At 35.2% G+C, this 20,406-nt stretch overlaps 1 protein-coding gene across 5 annotated transcripts in view; it reads right to left on the bottom strand.

The window, feature by feature from the left end:
- Positions 1-1,028: 1,028 nt before the first annotated feature.
- The window catches only part of FNBP1L (formin binding protein 1 like), a 118,940-nt gene continuing 99,562 nt past the window's right edge, over positions 1,029-20,406 (bottom strand). For 2 of the 5 annotated variants that reach the window (XM_086391279.1, XM_086391281.1), the window contains exons 10-15: positions 15,189-15,298; positions 13,667-13,799; positions 13,180-13,274; positions 6,030-6,178; positions 4,550-4,708; positions 1,029-3,282 (exon numbers count right to left, since the gene is read on the bottom strand). In XM_086391279.1, the coding sequence (XP_086247405.1) occupies positions 3,275-3,282; positions 4,550-4,708; positions 6,030-6,178; positions 13,180-13,274; positions 13,667-13,799; positions 15,189-15,298 (654 nt within the window). In that variant the 3' untranslated portion in view covers positions 1,029-3,274. Of the gene's footprint in view, positions 3,283-4,063; positions 4,709-6,029; positions 6,179-13,179; positions 13,275-13,666; positions 13,800-15,188; positions 15,299-17,775; positions 17,791-20,406 lie in introns of those variants that run through there. The other 3 variants (XM_086391278.1, XM_086391280.1, XM_086391282.1) reach the window with 2 other exon arrangements.

The raw sequence follows: 20,406 nt of genomic DNA, 5'->3' as shown, positions 1-20,406 counted from the left end.
TTTTTTCTAACGCACGCTGATATGGCAGCAGTTACAATACAATCTAACAACATTGTTAAACTAAGCACTGCTAGAGCCATCTTATGGGAAAAAACAAACAAACCTTTTAGCCAACCCAATATTTGATCCCAGGTATATGAGCTCATTGAAGTAGTTTTGGTGGTTTTTTAAAATATTTTTTTCACTTGCACTAATACGTTCTTCACGAAGAAAATCTATCCTTTACAATAAGTCTGGAGATCCTTTTCCTTTTACTCTTTCCTTAATACTGCTATAAGGATGTTATCTTTCCCTACCAAGTAGGATATGACTTCCTTGATTTTGGTTCAGATAGTAAAAGTCCTTTTCATTGTTGAGTATTCTGATAGGCGTTGTTTTCCTGATGTTTTGTTTTGTGTATGTCCCTGCTTACAAGCTTGGCATGGATCTCTAAATTTTCATCTCAACAATTACAGCCCCTCATTGTTCAGGATCAACTCTGAATTTCATTCCTTTTTATAGTTTCTAGAACTTACTAATCATAGTTTTGTATTTGCCCTTTTAAAAAGGTTAATCTTCTGAAATTAAGACATCCTAAAATCATGGATGTGACACTAACTGTGGCCAACATTCTGTTTCCATGTTTTGAGATGCCATGAAGACACAGGCACTCGCTCTGACAGAAGCATGGGAAATGCTGACCAGCCTGAGACTAGATCAAGCTATGTAGTACAGGGACAGTTCTTATGGATGCAGAGGATAAGATGGTGTAAAAGGAAAAGTCTAACACAGCTACTGTAGAACAAAGATTAAGAAATACAAATTATTATTCACTGTAAAGAAAGTTAACTTTTTTTTTCTTTAGGAAAGCTTGAGAGAAACTAAAACTACAATATAACTTTCAAAACTGCTTTGCAAAACTTGTTGCCATTTATGGAATGTAGCCATCTAAGCTGTACTACCTGGAGTGTAGCACATTCAATAACAAAACCAATACATCTCTTTAATTCACATAGCGATAATAAGAGAGAATTCTATACACCTTAATGGACCATGAAAAGATTATTTTATTCCATGAAAATATTCTCAACAGAGAACACTATCTTAAACAAAGCATTTACATTAAGAAATCAACATGTGCACAGAAAGAGTAAAAATTACTGAAAAATTAAAGATTTCTTTTGGACAATTCACATGTTCAAATTTAAGAATGATTTAAACTGTGCAAGTACAAATGTCTTCCTTATTGTAATAATCCATATACAGGTTGCACTATTCCACATGAAGGAACCTGCCTCCTACGGAAGCAAATCCTGCAAGAAAAACAAACAGTAGCTTGTAAAGAACAGTTAGTCCTCACAAGAAAGCCTTAAACTTTGCCCTCTGTGGCTATTAGCCAAAAAAACACAAGCACTTCAGGCTTTGTACAGAAGACAAACACAGCCAGATCACATTTCCTCTTCATTGCTAACCTTGAAAATAAAAATAGCACTGGATTTTAAAGCTACTTTATGTAGTCTGTCAGTACTGAATAATGTCACATTATATAAATAACCCTGTAACGAGATTTAAAATCTAAAACTTCATAGTTTACTAGCCTTAAAGGTAATACACTATATGTCAGCTGTGTAATAGGAGCGTACTTGATCTTACGAAGGCACCCACTTTCACACAACTGTCATTCAGCTTTAGTATTAATATAACTGGTAGTACAATTCAAATAACACTGGGGAAAATTATTAAAGCAGTCACACAGCTTCTAAAATATTGCTTGAAATCCAACAATACATAGACCATTTCACGTTTTCTTTCCTCCCTCGAAACAGTAAAGAACCAAATTAATCAATCTTCCATGTTACAAATATTCCCCCCTCCCCCACCCACCTCCCTATTAAATGCCACTAAGAAATCAGTTAAGATACAAGTCATTAACAGAATCACAAATGCAAGGCAGGACAACATGAGCAATAGGGGCACTGATGACAATTATATATACAAGTATAAACATACAGAAACTCCCATTTTACAAGTAAAAGTGCACATAGATCATTACAAAGTTTCACTATATTTTATCCAGTTCAAATAAAATCATCACTCGGAAACAGACTATCATTGTAATAATTAAATGAGAACACGGTAACCCCAAATTAAAAGACAATGAGGGGAAAGGTCCATAAAACTTCTTATTGAAAACACTGAGTAAAGTAAAATGGACTCAGACATGTCTCTAGTTTGATGTGTAAATTTGAAGATGCACCATCAAACGTGGCAGAGCTCTAAAAGCCCCCTATGGAGGTTGTATGGCAGCTGCAGCAGCACTGCCAAGTTAAAGGAGGTCGCACTGAGCTGACACATGAAGCCCTTTGTGGGATACTGTAGTGGTAGAGTTGGCAATCAACAGATTTAGGCACTCTAGTTTAAGGCAGCATTTGAATGGAAGCAGCTGACTTCTGACAACAGTCCTTTGTCTTGAGGCGGTGAGTATCTTCTGTGTTTATTATGCCAGGATTTCACTGCTGACTATAGATTCTTCCCAGACTGAGGGGCTGAAGATCGATCATGTTTCAAAGAGTTCTTTGAACTGGGCTGTAGGCTAGAGCAGAGATGTTTTCTTTTTCTGATCATAAATACTTCAGGTTCACAAACTACTTCTTCATAATGCCAAAACTGGAATGTTCTGTAGTGGGGACATTATAGCAGCATACACAAATGCTAGGATGGAAACATTAGTGCTGGAGATGTTTGACAGAGTGATTTGCACTACAAATGTAAAACAAAACAAAGGCTTTGACAAGAACAAGGGATTATAAAAACATGCCTAAAAATCTAAACCCGATCACTCTAGACATGCAACAGGATGTTAAGCAAGCACAGAGGTGGCGCAGGCAGACACTGACAAATGGCAAGGATTCTGACAGACAATGGGTCTAAAAGCCAATTAAAACAGAGCTGGGACGGATAGTCCTGTTACGACAGTCAAATTTAATAAGAGCTCTGCATTCTTTCTAATTTGAATATCAGTAAAACAGATGGAAAAAAGGTTAGCCATTGTTGGCTTTTTTTCCTTTATATGAATAACTATAAATGACAAATTTAAGGGTTGGTATTACAATGATTTTTTAAAACAACACATGGAAATGCTAATGAAGTTAGTAAAAAATAATCATGTCTGCATGCACTCATGCAACTTGCTTCTCTCACTTTCTCTGAGCCTGACAACTCTAACACCTCCCCCCCCAAAAGCAGCTGCATGTAACCTCCTTCAACATCTTGCCCATTTCCTCAGAAACCCTCTTCAGGAACCTGCAGTCCAGGAGGAAAAAGAAAAGAACAATTACTGAAGACCTTTGGTAAGACCAAAAGGGATGTCCAGTTTAAAGCATCCATCCCAAATGCCTCTAAAATCATTTTATAGTCAGCTATTAAAAACACCAAAAAATGCTGGAACATGAGCAAAATTAAGGACCAGTCTCTTAACTGCTTCTTCACTTTACTTCCCTAGACAACTAGCACTGCCTATCTTGACTGTACAGTGTTTCCCACAAATGCTTACTAAAATTAGTTGGGAAAAAAACTATCCTAATAACTGACAATTCAGTTAAAATGAGGAAATGCCCTTCATGATAGTACAGATATATTCCTCCAACCCATTTAGTGAAAAAAAGTCATTTTTTCTTTCAGGCAAAATTTGCCAGTACTTCCCCACTATGCAAGATTTCCTCTATCTTAGTTTATTTAGAATCCACTTTCCTATGTATAATTGCTAAATGCTAGTATCACTAAAGTGACATTTCTCAAAAGACATTTCAAGATGAAAAATACAAGCATTAATTCAGAAGAAAGCTTGTACATTACTGAAAATTACTAGAAAACCTGAAAATATCCTTGGGTCTCAAAAGAAAGCCATTTTATTCACTTAAGAGCAAGACCAGGCCCATTTATTTTGCATCTCTTGATTAGCCTACTACAAAATAGATTATGTGCTACATGCCTGTTTTCTTCCTTTAGGAAACCAAAATTAAGAACAGGGACAAAAACGAAAATGATTACATCCGTATTTTATCCATTAGCTAATTATTATTACTTTTTCCTAGAAACTGTAGCTACAATTTGAAACTCCTATACCAAACCACTCTTTTGGGCATCAGCAAGCATTTCAGTGCAGTTTTACTTGAGTTCACTACCATCACTGTTTCCTGAAGCAAAGTGTAACGGGGTAGGGAGCTTTCTATCTATGGATTCCTGCCCAGTAGATCAAATTCTATGATTTATACGGCAGAAAAACATAAATCCTTCACACAGACTTAAGCAGAACACAGAGCAAAAGGCATCAGTTAAGCTTCACACCAACATCACTCAAATGGTAAAGCGTCACAAGAACAGCTTCTTGTGGTAATGTTCACATCTCTAAGATCGAGCCTACGCTCAGCTCACAGTGAACAATAAATCTTGGATGCCGTTTAAGCTTTCCTATGTTTTCCCACCCACTGACTGTGTTTTCATTTTGTTATCATTCCTATGTCATATGTGTTACAAACTTGCCAATTAGTTTAGATGTAAGTTACTGCACCTTTACTGTTTTTCTCTAGAGTTACATCTATGTATGATGTGGGAACGTAGCCTTCTTCACCGTTCTGTCTCCGAGCTCTTGTCCATCCATCACCCTTGTCCTCCTCAATAATGTACAGAACTTCACCTTCTTTCATTGCCAGAGTGCCTTCATTATGTCCTAAATGAGAGTTTTCATAGCACAATCATAATTTAAGCATAACAACAATTTTGAATAAAAGTTACAAATACAAAACAATGTGAAACCCTGCTAGATTTCAATATAATAGAACTATGAGCACACTGACTCTCGTTACCAACGACTCCATGATGCTCTGTAGTTTGCCCAACACTTCCATATATTTATCTTGTTTGAACTGCACAATAACCCTGTGAGGCTGGCATTAACAGCAGCACCGTGAAAGATGAAATATCTGAGCTACAATAATATTGTATGATTTGACAGGGTACACAAACTTCATTTCATTACTCTAACTCCTTCCTCAAATTTGAGTGGCAGTGCTATCTAGAAAATTCATGAAGTTTAGATCAAGAAAAGAGTAAAAAGACAGTGAAAGGGCTGGAAGAAATAAGAATATAATTGTAGAAGCAGAATGGTCATAATCATAAACCACAAATCTCCTTCAAAATCCCAATCCCTTAGCCATTCCCAAGCTGCTTAACAGTAACAATTTTCACAAATGAATCTTTATTTAACATATGCTAAATTCTTCCCTTCCTCTCTACATTACAACAAGATCTTACTTAACACAATTTTCTCAGAGTGAGGAATAACTGAAAATTACTCAATTTAAAAACCAAAACCATAGATGGGTAGGGAAGGACCTTAAATCGTATACCATTTTAATACCGACTTCTTTGTGAAGGTGTTACTCTGCTCTTTGGTGAAATGAAGGAAACAATTTTTCAAAGTCCAAGAAAGAGAAGGGTAACTAAAAACATGTGACAGGACCACACCTTCCTTCCCTCACAGTTTGTTCTCCAACTATCACAGGAGAAGGATGGCACATTCAGAAGCTACATTTTCTCCTTCCCACATTTGAAAATATGGCCAACAGACTCAGGATATGGTAGCGCAGTCAGCTATGCCATTTGCCTTATACCAGCCACTCAATGATAGCAACTTACAAGGAAGAGCATGAAGTGGTATCTACCAGCCTTCCACTTCCTGGGTTGAGCTATATGCTCAAGCAGCTTCAGCTTTGAAGAGTACATTAGTAAGGTCTCTTTGGGAAATTCTGTTATCAGGCAAAGTTGATAATTAAACAATAATCTTTATTAGGATACTGGTAACATAGGCAATTTCCTTTCAATGTCATATATAGAAGGAACATCTCTATTTGTAATGTAGTTAATATTCACACTAATGAGCCTGGATAATTTTCTAGTGATTGTATTTAGCTATAAGGACAGGGACTCAGTACACATGTAGACTTTAAGGAACCAATTTTATCAAATACAATGCATTAAGAAAATCATACCATCAAAAGGGTAGATAGCTTTGCAGTGTCCAATAGCAGGCAAGGGATCATCATCTTCAAACTCATCATCAAACTCACTGTGGTGGCCATGCTGTTGGGGTGGTCCACGAACTTCTTGGTTTGCATCATCAGTGTAACTTCCCTCAGGACTATAAAACAAAATTATATCTCATCAGGTATCACAAAGATGGGAACTTTTTATATTATCTACAAACTGATCTCCACAAGATCAATTGAGAGAATCAAAAATCAATGACACAGTTCCCAATTAAGCTTTTATTTTCTTAAATGTTGAAATATGTGTGTCTGCATGGCTTCTAATTCAAAATGCTTCTTTGTTGGATTTTCTGAAATTAAAAGAATTAAAGATAATAATGTTCTAGGCACTGGAGAAGGAAATGGCAACCCACTCCAGTGTTCTTGCCTGGAGAATCCCAGGGACGGGGCAGCCTGGTGGGCTGCGGTCTATGGGGTCACACAGAGTCGGACACGACTGAGGTCACTTAGTAGCAGCAGCAGCAGGCATATAACATGTACTTAGTAAATATGTCTCATTATCACTGGGTCCAGAGATAAAACGGAAAAGTGTCATGAACAGTTGGTTTTTATCATCCCAGATTCAAGAGGGATGGAGGGATTCACCCACTGCTTTTGCAAGAAAACTAAAATTTCTTAGAGGACCCACACAGACCCATGTTCACTTCACAGGCTTCAGGTAGACTTGCTCTGCCCTGGTTCCAGAAGATCCATCTTAGCAGAGAACTTGCATGACCAGAGTGAATAGCCCACAGGTAGGCATGTAACTCAGTAAGATATAACAGACTCTTGTTTGGGATTACTGAAAGAGAAACTCCCTTCCTTTATCACTGGACCCAAACCTGGAGAAATATGAGCTTACAGATTTAGAAGATCACCATATAGAGACTGTACAAAAAAGATCTTCATGACCCAGATAATCACGATGTTGTGATCACTCACCTAGAGCCAGACATCCTGGAATGTGAAGTCAAGTGGGCCTTAGAAAGCATCACTACGAACAAAGCTAGTGGAGGTGATGGAATTTCAGTGGAGCTATTTTAAATCCTGAAAGATGATGCTGTGAAAGTGCTGCACTCAATATGCCAGCAAATTTGGAAAACTCAGCAGTGGCCACAGGACTGGAAAAGGTCAGTTTTCATTCCAATCCCCAAAAAAGGCAATGCCAAAGAATGCTCAAACTACTGCACAATTGTGCTCATTTCACACACCAGTAAAGTAATGCTCAAAATTCTCCAAGCCAGGCTTCAGCAATACGTGAACCGTGAACTTCTGATGTACAAGCTGGATTTAGAAAAGGCAGAGGAACCAGAGATCAAATTGCCAACACCTGCTGGATCATCGAAAAAGCAAGAGAGTTCCAGAAAAACATCTATTTCTGCTTTATTGACTATGCCAAAGCCTTTGACTGTGTGGATCACAATAAACTATGGAAAATTCTGAAAGAGATGGAAATACCAGACCACCTGACCTGCCTCTTGAGAAAACTATATGCAGGTCAGGAAGCAACAGTTAGAAATGGACATGCAACAACAGACGGGTTCCAAATAGGAAAAGGAATATGTCAAAGCTGTATATTGTCACCCTGCTTATTTAACTTATATGTAGAGTGAATCATGAGAAACGCTGGGCTGGAAGAAACACAAGCTGGAATCATGACTGCTGGGAGAAATATCAATAACGTCAAATATGCAGATGACACCACCCTTATAGCAGAAAGTGAAGAACTAAAGAACCTCTTGATGAAAGTGAAAGAGGAGAGTGAAAAAGTTGGCTTAAAGCTCAACATTCAGAAAACAAAGATCATGGCATCCAGTCCCATCACTTCATAGCAAATAGATGGAGAAACAGTGGAAACAGTGGCTGACTTTATTTTTTGTGCTCCAAAATCACTGCAGATGGTGACTGCAGCCATGAAATTAAAAGACGCTTACTCCTTGGAAGGAAAGTTATGACCAACCTAGACAGCATATTAAAAAGCAGAGACATTATTTTGTCAACAAAGGTTCACTAGTCTAGGCTATGGTTTTTCCAGTGGTCATGTATGGATGTGAAAGTTAGACTATAAAGAAAGCTTAGCACCGAGAATTGATGCTTTTGAACTGTGGTCTTGGAGAAGACTCTTGAGAGCCCCTTGGACTTCAAGGAGATCCAACCACTCCAAACTAAAGGAGATCAGTCATGGGTGTTCATTGGAAGGACTGATGTTGAAGCTGAAATTCCAATACTTTGGCCACTCGATGCGAAGATTGACTCGTTTGAAAAAACCCTGGTGCTAGGGAAGATTGAAGGCAGGAGGAGAAGGGGACGACAGAGGATGAGATGGTTGGATGGCATCACTGACTCAATGGACATGGGTTTGGGTAAATTCCGGGAGTTGGTGATGGACAGGGAGGCCTGGCATGCTGAGGTTCATGGGTTGCAACGAGTTGGACACGACTGAGTGAGTGAACTGAACTGATATAGAGCCTTAAAATGAAGTTAACACAGTGGAAGACAGAACTGTGAGGTAGAAATGGAAAACTGAAGATATCATCTGAGTTCCTAGATCAAGCTCTCCCTAAAGTCAGTCAATACAATCCCGTTTCTGTTTAAGTCAGTATGGGTAGAAGACTCATCCTGTCACTGAAAATCAAGACTCCTAGGAAAATTGATTTCCAATTAACCACATTAACAGGAAAGTTAGTAACTAAGAAAATCCAAAAGAGCAGGCAAGACAAAGACAATTTTTTGGTAAATTTTTACTTCAAAAGAGAAAAATGTTAATTTTGCCAAATAATCAGATGACTGAATGAGATTTTAATAATAGTAAAATTTGCCTGATTAGATTTTGCAGTATTTTCAGTATGTCTGGAAGCTACATTCTTAATAACACAAACCACAGAGATTAGATTATTTTAATCTCAGTTCAGTTCAGTCGCTCAGTTGTGTCCGACTCTTTGTGACCCCATGAATCACAGCACGCAAGGCCTCCCTGTCCATCACCAACTCCCGGAATTCACTCAGACTCAAGTCCATCGAGTCAGTGATGCCATCCAGCCATCTCATCCTCTGTCGTCCCCTTCTCCTCCTGCCTCCAATCCCTCCCAGCATCAGGGTCTTTTCCAATGAGTCAACTCTTCGCATGAGGTGGCCAAAGTACTGGAGTTTCAGCTTTAGCATCAGTCCTTCCAATGAACACCCAGGACTGATCTCCTTTAGTATGGACTGGTTGGATCTCCTTGCAGTCCAAGGGACTCTCAAGAGTCTTCTCCAACACCACAGTTCAAAAGCATCAATTCTTCAGCACTCAGCCTTCTTCACAGTCCAACTCTCACATCCATACATGACCACTGGAAAAACCATAGCCTTGACTAGATGGACCTCTGTTGGCAAAGTAATGTCTCTGCTTTTGAATATGCTATCTAGGTTGGTCATAACTTTCCTTCCAAGGAGTAAGCGTCTTTTAATTTCATGGCTGCAATCACCATCTGTAGTGATTTTGAAGCCCCAAAATATAAAGTCTGACACTGTTTCCACTGTTTCCCCATCTATTTCTCATGAAGTGATGGGACCAGATGCCATGATCTTCATTTTCTGAATGTTGAGCTTTAAGCCAAATTTTTCACTCTCTTCTTTCACTTTCATCAAGAGGCTCTTTAGTTCCTCTTCACTTTCTGCCATAAGGGTGGCATCATCTGCATATCTGAGGTTATTGAGATTTCTCCCGGCAATCTTGATTCCAGCTTGTGCTTCTTCCAGCCCAGCGTTTCTCATGATGTACTCTGCACAGAAGTTAAATAAGCAGGGTAACAATATACAGCCTTGACGTACTCCTTTTCCTATTTGGAACCAGTCCGTTGTTCCATGTCCAGTTCTAACTGTTGCTTCCTGACCTGCATATAGGTTTCTCAAGAGGCAGGTAAAGTGGTCTGGTATTTCCATCTCTTTCAGAATTTTCCATAGTTTATTGTGATCCACACAGTCAAAGGCTTTGGCATAGTCAATAAAGCAGAAATAGATGTTTTTCTGGAACTCTCTTGCTTTTTCGATGATCCAGCGGATGTTGGCAATTTGATCTCTGGTTCCTCTGCCTTTTCTAAAACTTGGTTGAACATCTAAAGAAGTTTGCGGTTCACGTACTGCTGAAGCCTGGCTTGGAGAATTTTGAGCATTACTTTACTAGCGTGTGAGATGAGTGCAATTGTGCAGTAGTTTGAGCATTCTTTGGCATTGCCTTTTTTTGGGATTGGAATGAAAACTGACCTTTTCCAGTCCTGTGGCCACTGCTGAGTTTTCCAAATATGCTGGCATATTGAGTGCAGCACTTTCACAGCATCATCTTTCAGGATTTGGAATAGCTCAACTGGAATTCTATCACCTCCACCACCTTTGTTCGTAGTGATGCTTTCTAAGGCCCACTTGACTTCACATTCCAGGATGTCTGGCTCTAGGTGAGTGATCACACCATCGTGATTATCTGGGTCGTGAAGATCTTTTTTGTACAGTTCTTCTGTGTATTCTTGCCACCTCGTCTTAATATCTTCTGCTTCTGTTAAGGTCCATACCATTTCTGTCCTTTATCAAGCCCATCTTTGCATGAAATGTTCCCTTGGTATCTCTAATTTTCTTGAAGAGATCTCTAGTCTTTCCCATTCTGTTGTTTTCCTCTATTTCTTTGCATTGATCGCTGAGGAAGGCTTTCTTATCTCTTCTTACTATTCTTTGGAACTCTGCATTCAGATGCTTGTTTCTTTCCTTTTCTCCTTTGCTTTTTGCTTCTCTTTTTTTCACAGCTATTTGTAAGGCCTCCGCAGACAGCCATTTTGCTTTTTTGCATTTCTTTTCCATGGGGATGGTCTTGATCCCTGTCCTGAACAGTGTCATGAACCTCTGTCCATAGTTCATCAGGCACTCTGTCTCTCTGATCTAGTCTCTTAAATCTATTTCTCACTTCCACTGTATAATCATAAGGGATTTGATTTAGGTCATACCTGAATGGTCTAGTGGTTTTCCCCACTTTCTTCAATTTAAGTCTGAATTTGGCAGTAAGGAGTTCATGATATGAGCCACAGTCAGCTCCCAGTCTTTTTTTGCTGACTGTATAGAGCTTCTCCATCTTTGGCTGCAACAAATATAATCAATCTGAATTCACTGTCAACCATCTGGTGATGTCCATGTGTAGAGTCTTCTCTTGTGTTGTTGGAAGAGGGTATTTGCTATGACCAGTGTGTTCTCTTGGGAAAACTCTATTAGCCTTTGCCCTGCTTCATTCTGTACTCCTAGGCCAAATTTGCCTGTTACTCCAGGTGTTTCTTGACTTCCTACTTTTGCCTTCCAGTCCCCTATAATGGAAAGGACATCTTTTTTGGGTGTTAGTTCTAAAAGGTCTTGTAGGTCTTCATAGAACCATTCAATTTCAGCTTCTTCAGCGTTACTTGTTGGGGCATAGGCTTGGATTACCGTGATATTGAATGGTTTGCCTTGGAAACGAACAGAGATCATTCTGTCGTTTTTGAGATTGCATCCAAGTACTGCATTTCAGATTCTTTTGTTGACCATGATGGCTACTCCGTTTCTTCTAAGGGATTCCTGCCCACAGTAGTAGATATAATGGTCATCTGAGTTAAATTCACCCATTCCAGTCCATTTCAGTTCACTGATTCCTAGAATGTCGACATTCACTCTTGCCATCTCTTGTTTGACCACTTCCAATTTGCCTCGATTCATGGCCCTGACATTCCAGGTTCCTATGCAATATTGCTCTTTACAGCATCAGACCTTGCTTCTATCACCAGTCACATCCACAACTAGGTATTGTTTTTGCTTTGGCTCCATCCCTTCATTCTTTCTGGAGTTATTTCTCCACTGATCTCCAGTAGCATATTGGGCACCTACTGACCTGGGGAGTTCCCCTTTCAGTATCCTATCATTTAATAACAAAAACTCGTGTTGTACTATCTCTTAAGGAAATGTACTCTTTCAAAAAGTGATAAGGGAGAGGAAGAGGAATTAACATCCTGCTACCAGGTATCTTACTGTTAGGTGCTTTGTGTACATTATTTCCTTCATTACCAATAACCCTGAATGACAGGTATTTTCATCTTTATTTTATATTTTAGGAAACTGAGACTCAACACTAAAAATGAATTTGCTAAATGTGAAGGGGAGGGATAAATCAGGATTTTAGGATTAACACACACACAACACTACTATACATAAGATAGATAACCAACAAGGATCTACTGTATAGCATAGGGAACTCTACTCAATATTCTGTGATAACCTATATGAGAAAAGAATTTGAAAATGATTATACGTATAACTGAATCGCTTTATTGTACATCTGAAACTAATACCATAAATCAACTATAAGCCAGTAAAATTTTTTTAAAAACTCAATTTGCTCAAATTACAATAATTAGTACAATAAACAATAATTACAATAGTACAATAGTACAATAATTACAATAAACCAATTATCGATACTAGATCTCTCAAATTCTTCTCTGAGTCCAAATTTGTTGGATTTTACAATAGTTACAATAGTACAATAGTACAATAATTACAATAAACCAATTATTGATACTAGATCTGTCAAATTCTTCTCTGAGTCCAAATTTGTTGGATTTTACTATAAGGTGGGGATGGGGTGGTGGAAATATTATTCAAAGGGAGAAAATGTCACAAATGATCTGAAAACATGGAAACTTGGTAAAATGTCTTTTGGAAGCTCTGATCCAGTCTAGCAATATACACTTATTTTATTTACAAAACTTTGAGTAATTTGACAGTTAAATTTTTCTTTGGTATAAGCTACCCAACTCCATCTAAACTTTCAGGCACTCTTCCTAGGTTTGAGGAGCCCACGCCTCCAGACTATAACTCCCAGAATTTTCCAAGTTCCTACCTCTGTTTTTAGATGCATTACAAACTGGAAATGAGTAGCAAAATAAGAAATCATAATTCATCTGTAGCTAATGTAAAGAACAGAGAATTATTTAGGTTCAAAGACTGAGTTATTAAAAGCCAAACTTATCAGATTAGGAAAAAAGAGAATTGTCCAAAATTTAGGACAAAAGAGAAAAGTCTGGGGGTGGGGGGAGAAAAAATACAAATAAAATGCAAAAATAACCTTTCTCGTCCCTGTGTTACAAGATGATTTATGTCACTGCTATGTCTTCTGTCTCCTCTTCCACCTGTTTTGCCTTCAACTTCAGAGAGCCAAGCCTTATGGGGAAAAACAAATAAAACTGAGCTCAATAAGTATATTTTAAAGTTCATAAGATATTCTACATTGAAAATGTGATTTGAGCCTTTATTATTATGTAATTCTTAGACAAGGGAAATCTTTATTTCAATTTGGTCAGTGATCAGTGTTACAGCTGATTAAAAATAGTATAAACATGTAGTTTTACATAAAGTTTTAAATAAGAAAAAAACTTCAATGAGGGGCTAATTCTAAAAATGATACCTTATTTTTATATCATAATGATGCCTTACTTTTAGATTATAAACCCTACAAGAAAATATTTGAGGATAATTCTATCAAGAACCAATTTATCATAATGAAGTTTATAAAAATGAACTTATCTTTGAAAACTGCTAAACAACAAATCTACCTCATTCTTGTGGATTTCCATTCGCAGGCGGTCAATATTATTCATGGTCTCTGCTAATTTAGGCTGCAAACTCCCTGGGTCCCCCATTTGTGGATTCTTCTCATATACATCTTTCATTTTGTTGAGCGCTTCTCTGAAAATGAGAAGGAAGCCACAAAATTAAACATTCACTTCACATGTTTCCAGGTAAAAGAGTTTCATTTGATTCTGGGGACTCACATGCAGCCTAATCTTAAGAGTCCTAGTTCTTTAACTTTAATCAAACATTACCTGATTAAAGATAATCTGCACAAAGTTGATCATGTACATACTGAATATTAGTAATTTATAGAGACAGTCTTTTAAAACATTTATAATTTTTTCAAAAAAGATTTCATGTCTCATTTCTTGCTTCCTAAATGAGATTATATAGATTTAATCAAGGGCTGGAAGAATATTCCCCAATGTTCTTAAACTCATCATGTCCCAAATCAAAGTCACTACATGCCCCCATCCAGACACATTATTCCACTGGTGTTCCTTACCTTACTTCAGAGCACTGTCATCCTCCCAACCCATCTATACCACCTCTCTCTAAGTTCACATCACTCATCCTCTTCACTTCTCCAATCTTACCACTGTAAATTATGCCTCAATTAGCTCCTCTGGACTCTTAACATCTGACATTACTAACATCCCCTAATACTCTTTTCTTCCTTGATTTCCTGGAGGTAATATTTTCTTTTTCTTTCCTTTTACCTTTATCTCATTATTTCCCTCACTGGCTCCTCCTTTTTTTCTGTTCATCCTTAAGTGTATTTCATAAAATGACAGATTTCTTCTCGTCTCATCCTACGGTCCTTCTTTTTAAGGAGGATCTCATTGCTTTGTTTTTTCCAGTTTCACTGAGACATAATTGACTAATATCACCTATCTTCAGATGATTCTCAAATATGAATTCTTCAATCATTCATGTTAGAGTTTAAGCTTCAATTTTATCTTCAGTGTAACAGCAGATATAAGTTACCAATCACTGTAATAACCCTTTATTCATCATATATAAATTTCTATATTTACTAAAATAAAACTGAACCAAAAGAAACTCTTTATGAAGTTGAAAAAAAATTAAAGCTATGAGTGAATGATCTGCAGTTGCAAGTAATTAAACACCGTTTTCCAACATTTCTGCTGCACAGTAATTTCAGCCTCAGATTTCTATTGAGCTCCATTTACATACCAAAGCAAAACAAAAATTATCAAAGTATATACCCTTGATAATAAATCAAAACTATCTTTAAATTTTATGGAAGACATACACATACACTATTAGCATCCAATAAGTAAACTGAACCTAAGAAACTCTCTAACATTTCAGTTTAAAAATATCACAGAGCAATCACACAATTTTCCAAAATCTAGTTTTCCCTGAAAAAGTATTTCAATTAGGATGTATAATTTTTAAGCCTTTTATACCCCACATTTAAACATATCATTCATATTAGACTCCGAAAGGAATAATAGAGAGGACTTAATGGGAAAATACTTTTGATCTGATTCTTTCTGTAGTTCTCTGTTAAGTTCATCAATGCGCTGCTGCAGTTTTTTACGTCTCTGTTCTGGTGGCAGATGACTGAAATCTTCTAGTGCTGGGCCCTGAAAAGAGAATCTAAATCATTATAAAAATACTTTCATGAAATTTTATTTCTAAAATACACCTATTATAAAGAAAGAATATATATCAATTTTAATTTCAAATTAGCCCAACGACTCCTTTTAAGAAAAAGAAATCTACATATGTATGTACATGTATGTTAATTAAAATAATCATACTGAAGAAAGAGTTCAGATTCCAGTCACTTTATAAAATCATGAAATAGAATAGGTAAAAATATCACCAGATACAGAAAACTGGTTATTACCAATATAACATTATATTCAGGTCTTGGCAGAGTTAAAATAAATACAGATGAACCTTCTTACAGCAACAACAACGAAATGGAAACATGTAACATTTCTCATCTATACAAAATATTTTATATATAACATATTCCACCACATTCCCAAATCAAATCTATTGCCATGACAGTAAGGATATTACAAATGTTAAGACTGAACATATTAAAAGTTTATATAATTGAGTCAATTAAGCAACTTACCTCATAAAGGCAAACTAATGAAAAATATTTTAATATTACACAGTCTTTGAGTGATTACATTTATTAAACCATTCATTAGGACCAAAACATACTTGATCATTAAAAAATAAAAAGGTAGAACTATCCACTGTGTGAAATGTCAGTCAAAATTATATTCCAATAAGGGATTTATTTTCAATTATCCTTCTGTACAACCATACCTCAGTTCTTGAAATAGAGATATAATCCAAAGAAAGACAAAATCCTTATTTAGGAAGGATCCTCAATGTCTGAAAATTTTTAATGTTTTTATATTCAAGAAAACTACATCATTTAAGAAAACATTCTAGTACTTTGATGTAACTTGTGATTCAAATGATGTCTTTCTCCTCTTAAATATTAATCATGTCATTGTTACCTTAGTTATCTTCTTAAAGATGACACAACTACATCCAATGTTAGCAAGTATTGATTCTGTTTAATATGAGCCTATGTTTATGTAAGATTTTACATACTCAAAAATTGATGACAACTATTATTCTTCATTTTTATTTTAAAAATGGGGATTTTAAGAACATATAAGTTCAATTTTTAAAGTATTGCTGAAATAAACTCCCACAACAAATGCATCCTTGCTCTTTGAGCCATTTATGCCTATAACATAGTTAAACAGCTTTATTTCATCATTTGTGTTTCTCTTAAAAAATCAAACTCACCTTTCAGATAATACATGATCAAATATAACATTTAATTCATAACAAAATTTTATGCAAATGACCTGAACATTACAGATATTCAATAAGCCTGCCTTGAAAAAAAGAGGACATCTTTCCTAAGTGACCTTTGCTTTTTAATCTACCAGTCATCAGAAATAAAAATCCATCAATCACAAAAAATCTGATGTAAATAAACAAATGGCAAAATTTCCTACAAAGTGCCTTTAAATTTAGGGGTCAATTAGAAATATAAGTTGTCAGATTTAATCTAATTTGAGGTACAATAGTTTGAAAACTATTATATTGTGCCAAAGATAAAAATATAATGAAATGAAAAATTATATTTCAATATGGTTTTGTTGGCAGTATTGTAATAAATTCACAATGACTTTAGACATAAATCTTCCAAATTTCTTTTCACTATCTGTAATGAAACTGTTCTCAAATTTATTAACAATAGCTAGGCACTTGAATCTCTAATATCCCATTTTGACATTATAACATATTCCTTTATAGAATATGAGAACTAAACTCATTCTATTTCCTATGGCTGTAAAGAAGACTCTGAGACATTAAAAAACCTCTTCTACTACATGGTAATTCATAAAGGGTCAAACTGCAAGAGTCTGAAAAAGACTGGTTTGTTTTCCAAAAATGAGAAACTATGTAAACACCCAATAATTTTTATGTTAGGTCTTCACAATGCAGTTTCATTAATTTGTTTGAAACATATGTATAAAGGAATACTACACATGCACACATACACGCACACACACACGATATTTAGGTTATTTGTACTTTCATCCCCATTCAAGTAGTAGACAAAAAGAAAGCACTGACTAATGAAACGAGTAGGAAATCTTTCTTTTTCACTTTTTGGAAAATCTAATGATGTTTGTGATAAACTACATATCAAACTTACAGGATCTTTCTTTTTACAGAGTTAAGAAAAATCATTTTTAATTTTCCTTTTGTAAAAACATAAACTTTTGTTCCACCAGGTAACTTTTAAAATGATGTTTAATTTTATTCTCTGTAACATGAAAAGACTCCACCCAATAACATTTAAGTGCTTAATGAGTTACAGTTAACCACATTATTATTAAATTTTATGACATCAAAGGTACTGGCATGTGTTGGACTATGGATTATAGAAAGAAAAGACACACAAGGTAACATGTGGGGATGGACCTTACCACTTTGCTTTAAATTAAACAAAACAATGTTTTGTGATATATTTAATACTGGCACAGTATACACATCAGCACATAAGGCTTACCATCTTCACCGACCACTGAATAGTTCAATGGAAAACAGAAAGAAATGGTATATTATTCACATGAAACCATAATACAGAAGATGCAATAACTTATACTGTTTTTTTTTTTTTTTACGATATTAAAATAAATCATGTACACTTCACAATCCAAACAATTATGCCAGAAAAACAACTGTAACCACATTTTGGGGAAAGTAAATTACTTGCAAAAAAAAAATATATACACTGATGATAATGGGCAGATATTTTCTAAGTGCAACTAAAACTCAAAAGTAAATAGTAATGATTTTATCAGCAATCATGTATTTTCTTCTTTAAAAGAGAACTTTTACATAAGTGGATTTCACATATACAGCTCTTCATTCTCAAAATCCTAATGCTCAAAAAGTTGAACATAAAGATCTAATATTAGCCATTTTAAAGAAATATTATATGTAGTATTAAAGAATGGAATACTCTTCCCAATGCATTAAACATCATTATCTGAATTTTTATAATTCAAAATATTGTTTTGAACTTGAATATGTCATGGGTAGATAAGGGTAACATTTCTACTTTAGTTTTAAGATGCTATTTTTAATGTACAGACACATTAAAAAAACACACTATTATCAAAATAATAATGAGCCACCTAGATTCATGTTTCCCATACATATTTGCTAACAGATACAATATATGGGTTGAATTTTGCTTTGAAGATATAGCTTCTCTTTTTCAGTTTTCATTCTGAAATCCATACACTCGAAAAGCAACACTAAAAATATAACTTTGATTTTTAGAAAACTGGTTAAAATTTATTCTTTCTGAAAATCCGACATAGCAGAGTCCTCTCATATTATGAATATATAAATATATATATATGCTTATTTATGTATCATCCATATTCTGTGGGTTCCCAGGGTTCTGCAACCGGCATTGCATCTGTCAAGCATCCCAACTAAACACACATGTACACATGCATACGTGTGTGCGCACACCCACATACTCACACACAGTGACTCATAATACCCAGGAGAACTTACAAAGTTTATCTTCACATTCATTGCATTTGTTTAGCAGTTTCTAAAATTTCTGTTTTTCCCTGTTTACTAAGCCAAGGTGTTTTAGAGAATATGGAGGACATCAGGTAGAATTTCACATAAAAATACAGATTTTAATAAATAGCTGAGAAAAATATCTACCCCTTATCGCTGATGAACTGGCCATATATATTAATGGTTACAATGATAAGAAAAGATGACATATGCTATCCATTATCTTTCCAAATTAAGCTTAACATTCTTTAGACTGTCAGTAGTTTCAGGGAACAAAAACCACAACTTATTTTGCTATGACAAAATTCCTGTTAAGATTAGAGTTTTAAATTTTTATAAGATATTTATGGTCTTCTATAAATATTATTAAAACAAAATCATATCAATAAGAAACAAAATAGGTAAATTATTTGAATTTCTTTTATGATAATCTCAAGCAGCTTATTTTTCCAGTTTCTTTATTAATACATTTTAGAGAAAAGAGTAATATAGTTAAAACTGAAATATTAAATGTTTCAGTTTTTAGCTAACTTAGTTTTACTATTAATTAGACAGTAAAATCACAGTTCATTAGATTTGGGGATATAAAAACTCAAGTTCTTCGTAAATATTAGAAATATATTTTGTCTTTTTTAAAGCAATTCATGTTCAATAGAGAAATACTATACTGAAAATTTCACATACCTCCTATATCTTAATAAATACATAAGGGAGCTAAAAAGGAAATCAGTTAGGCAATTCAAATTATTACGTGTATTTAACTTTAAGGTAGGAAAATCCTGAGAACAGTATTCTGGATAATAAAAGCTTACAAAAATGACTCTATAAGCCTATAAGATCATGAATAATTTAGACAGTAAACATGGACTTGCTAGATGGACTCACTACTGCTAGATAAATATATATATATATATATATATATATACACACATACATACACACTAAGAAAAAGGAGCACCCAGTAAGCACCAATGAAGTAGTTAAAAATTATTCATTTCTATATTAAATAGCTTTTGAATGTGCACTAAATATCTATTTAAGGTTAGACCTTGATGTCACAGAAGGAAATTATAGACCCTCATCCCTCAGAAAAAGTCTACCAGTACCACCATCAAATTAAAAAACACTGGTCCAATATAACATTTCTCATGTCCTTAAAGACAATGGAAACTGCAGGTTTTCTTAAGAATGAAAGAAATTATAAATTTTTATAAAAGCCAAAAGCAGATATTTAAGAAAAATGATGAAACAAATATAGCTCAAAACAAGATTCTGATTTGAATGGTACAACTCATCAGCTTTAATAAACCATAAGACTTTTTCAGTTTTATGGACTTACATGTAAATTCATGTAAAAACACATAAATGGTTTGTTAAAGCATATCTTCTTCCTTTTCTATATTGAGAACATTCTTAAATGGAAATAAAACACAATTTTGAAATAGTATCAATTAAACTACCAAATATCAATCAAAGCAGAAAGAAACTTCTCAATGCCAAGGTAATGAACTTTATACTTCCTGTTCTATTCTCCATTCTCCAGCTGGTTTGTCTATCATATTTTCTATCTTGCATACTGCTTTTTTCTTTGGCATGA

This window comes from Bos grunniens, chromosome 3 (assembly GCF_055505025.1).
Source record: "Bos grunniens cultivar Pamir isolate PY7600 chromosome 3, Bosgru_T2T1.0, whole genome shotgun sequence".
Lineage (NCBI taxonomy): Eukaryota > Metazoa > Chordata > Mammalia > Artiodactyla > Bovidae > Bos > Bos grunniens.
The sequence above is the reverse complement of the archived record's forward strand: the minus strand, read 5'-3'. Positions and strand labels throughout refer to the sequence as shown.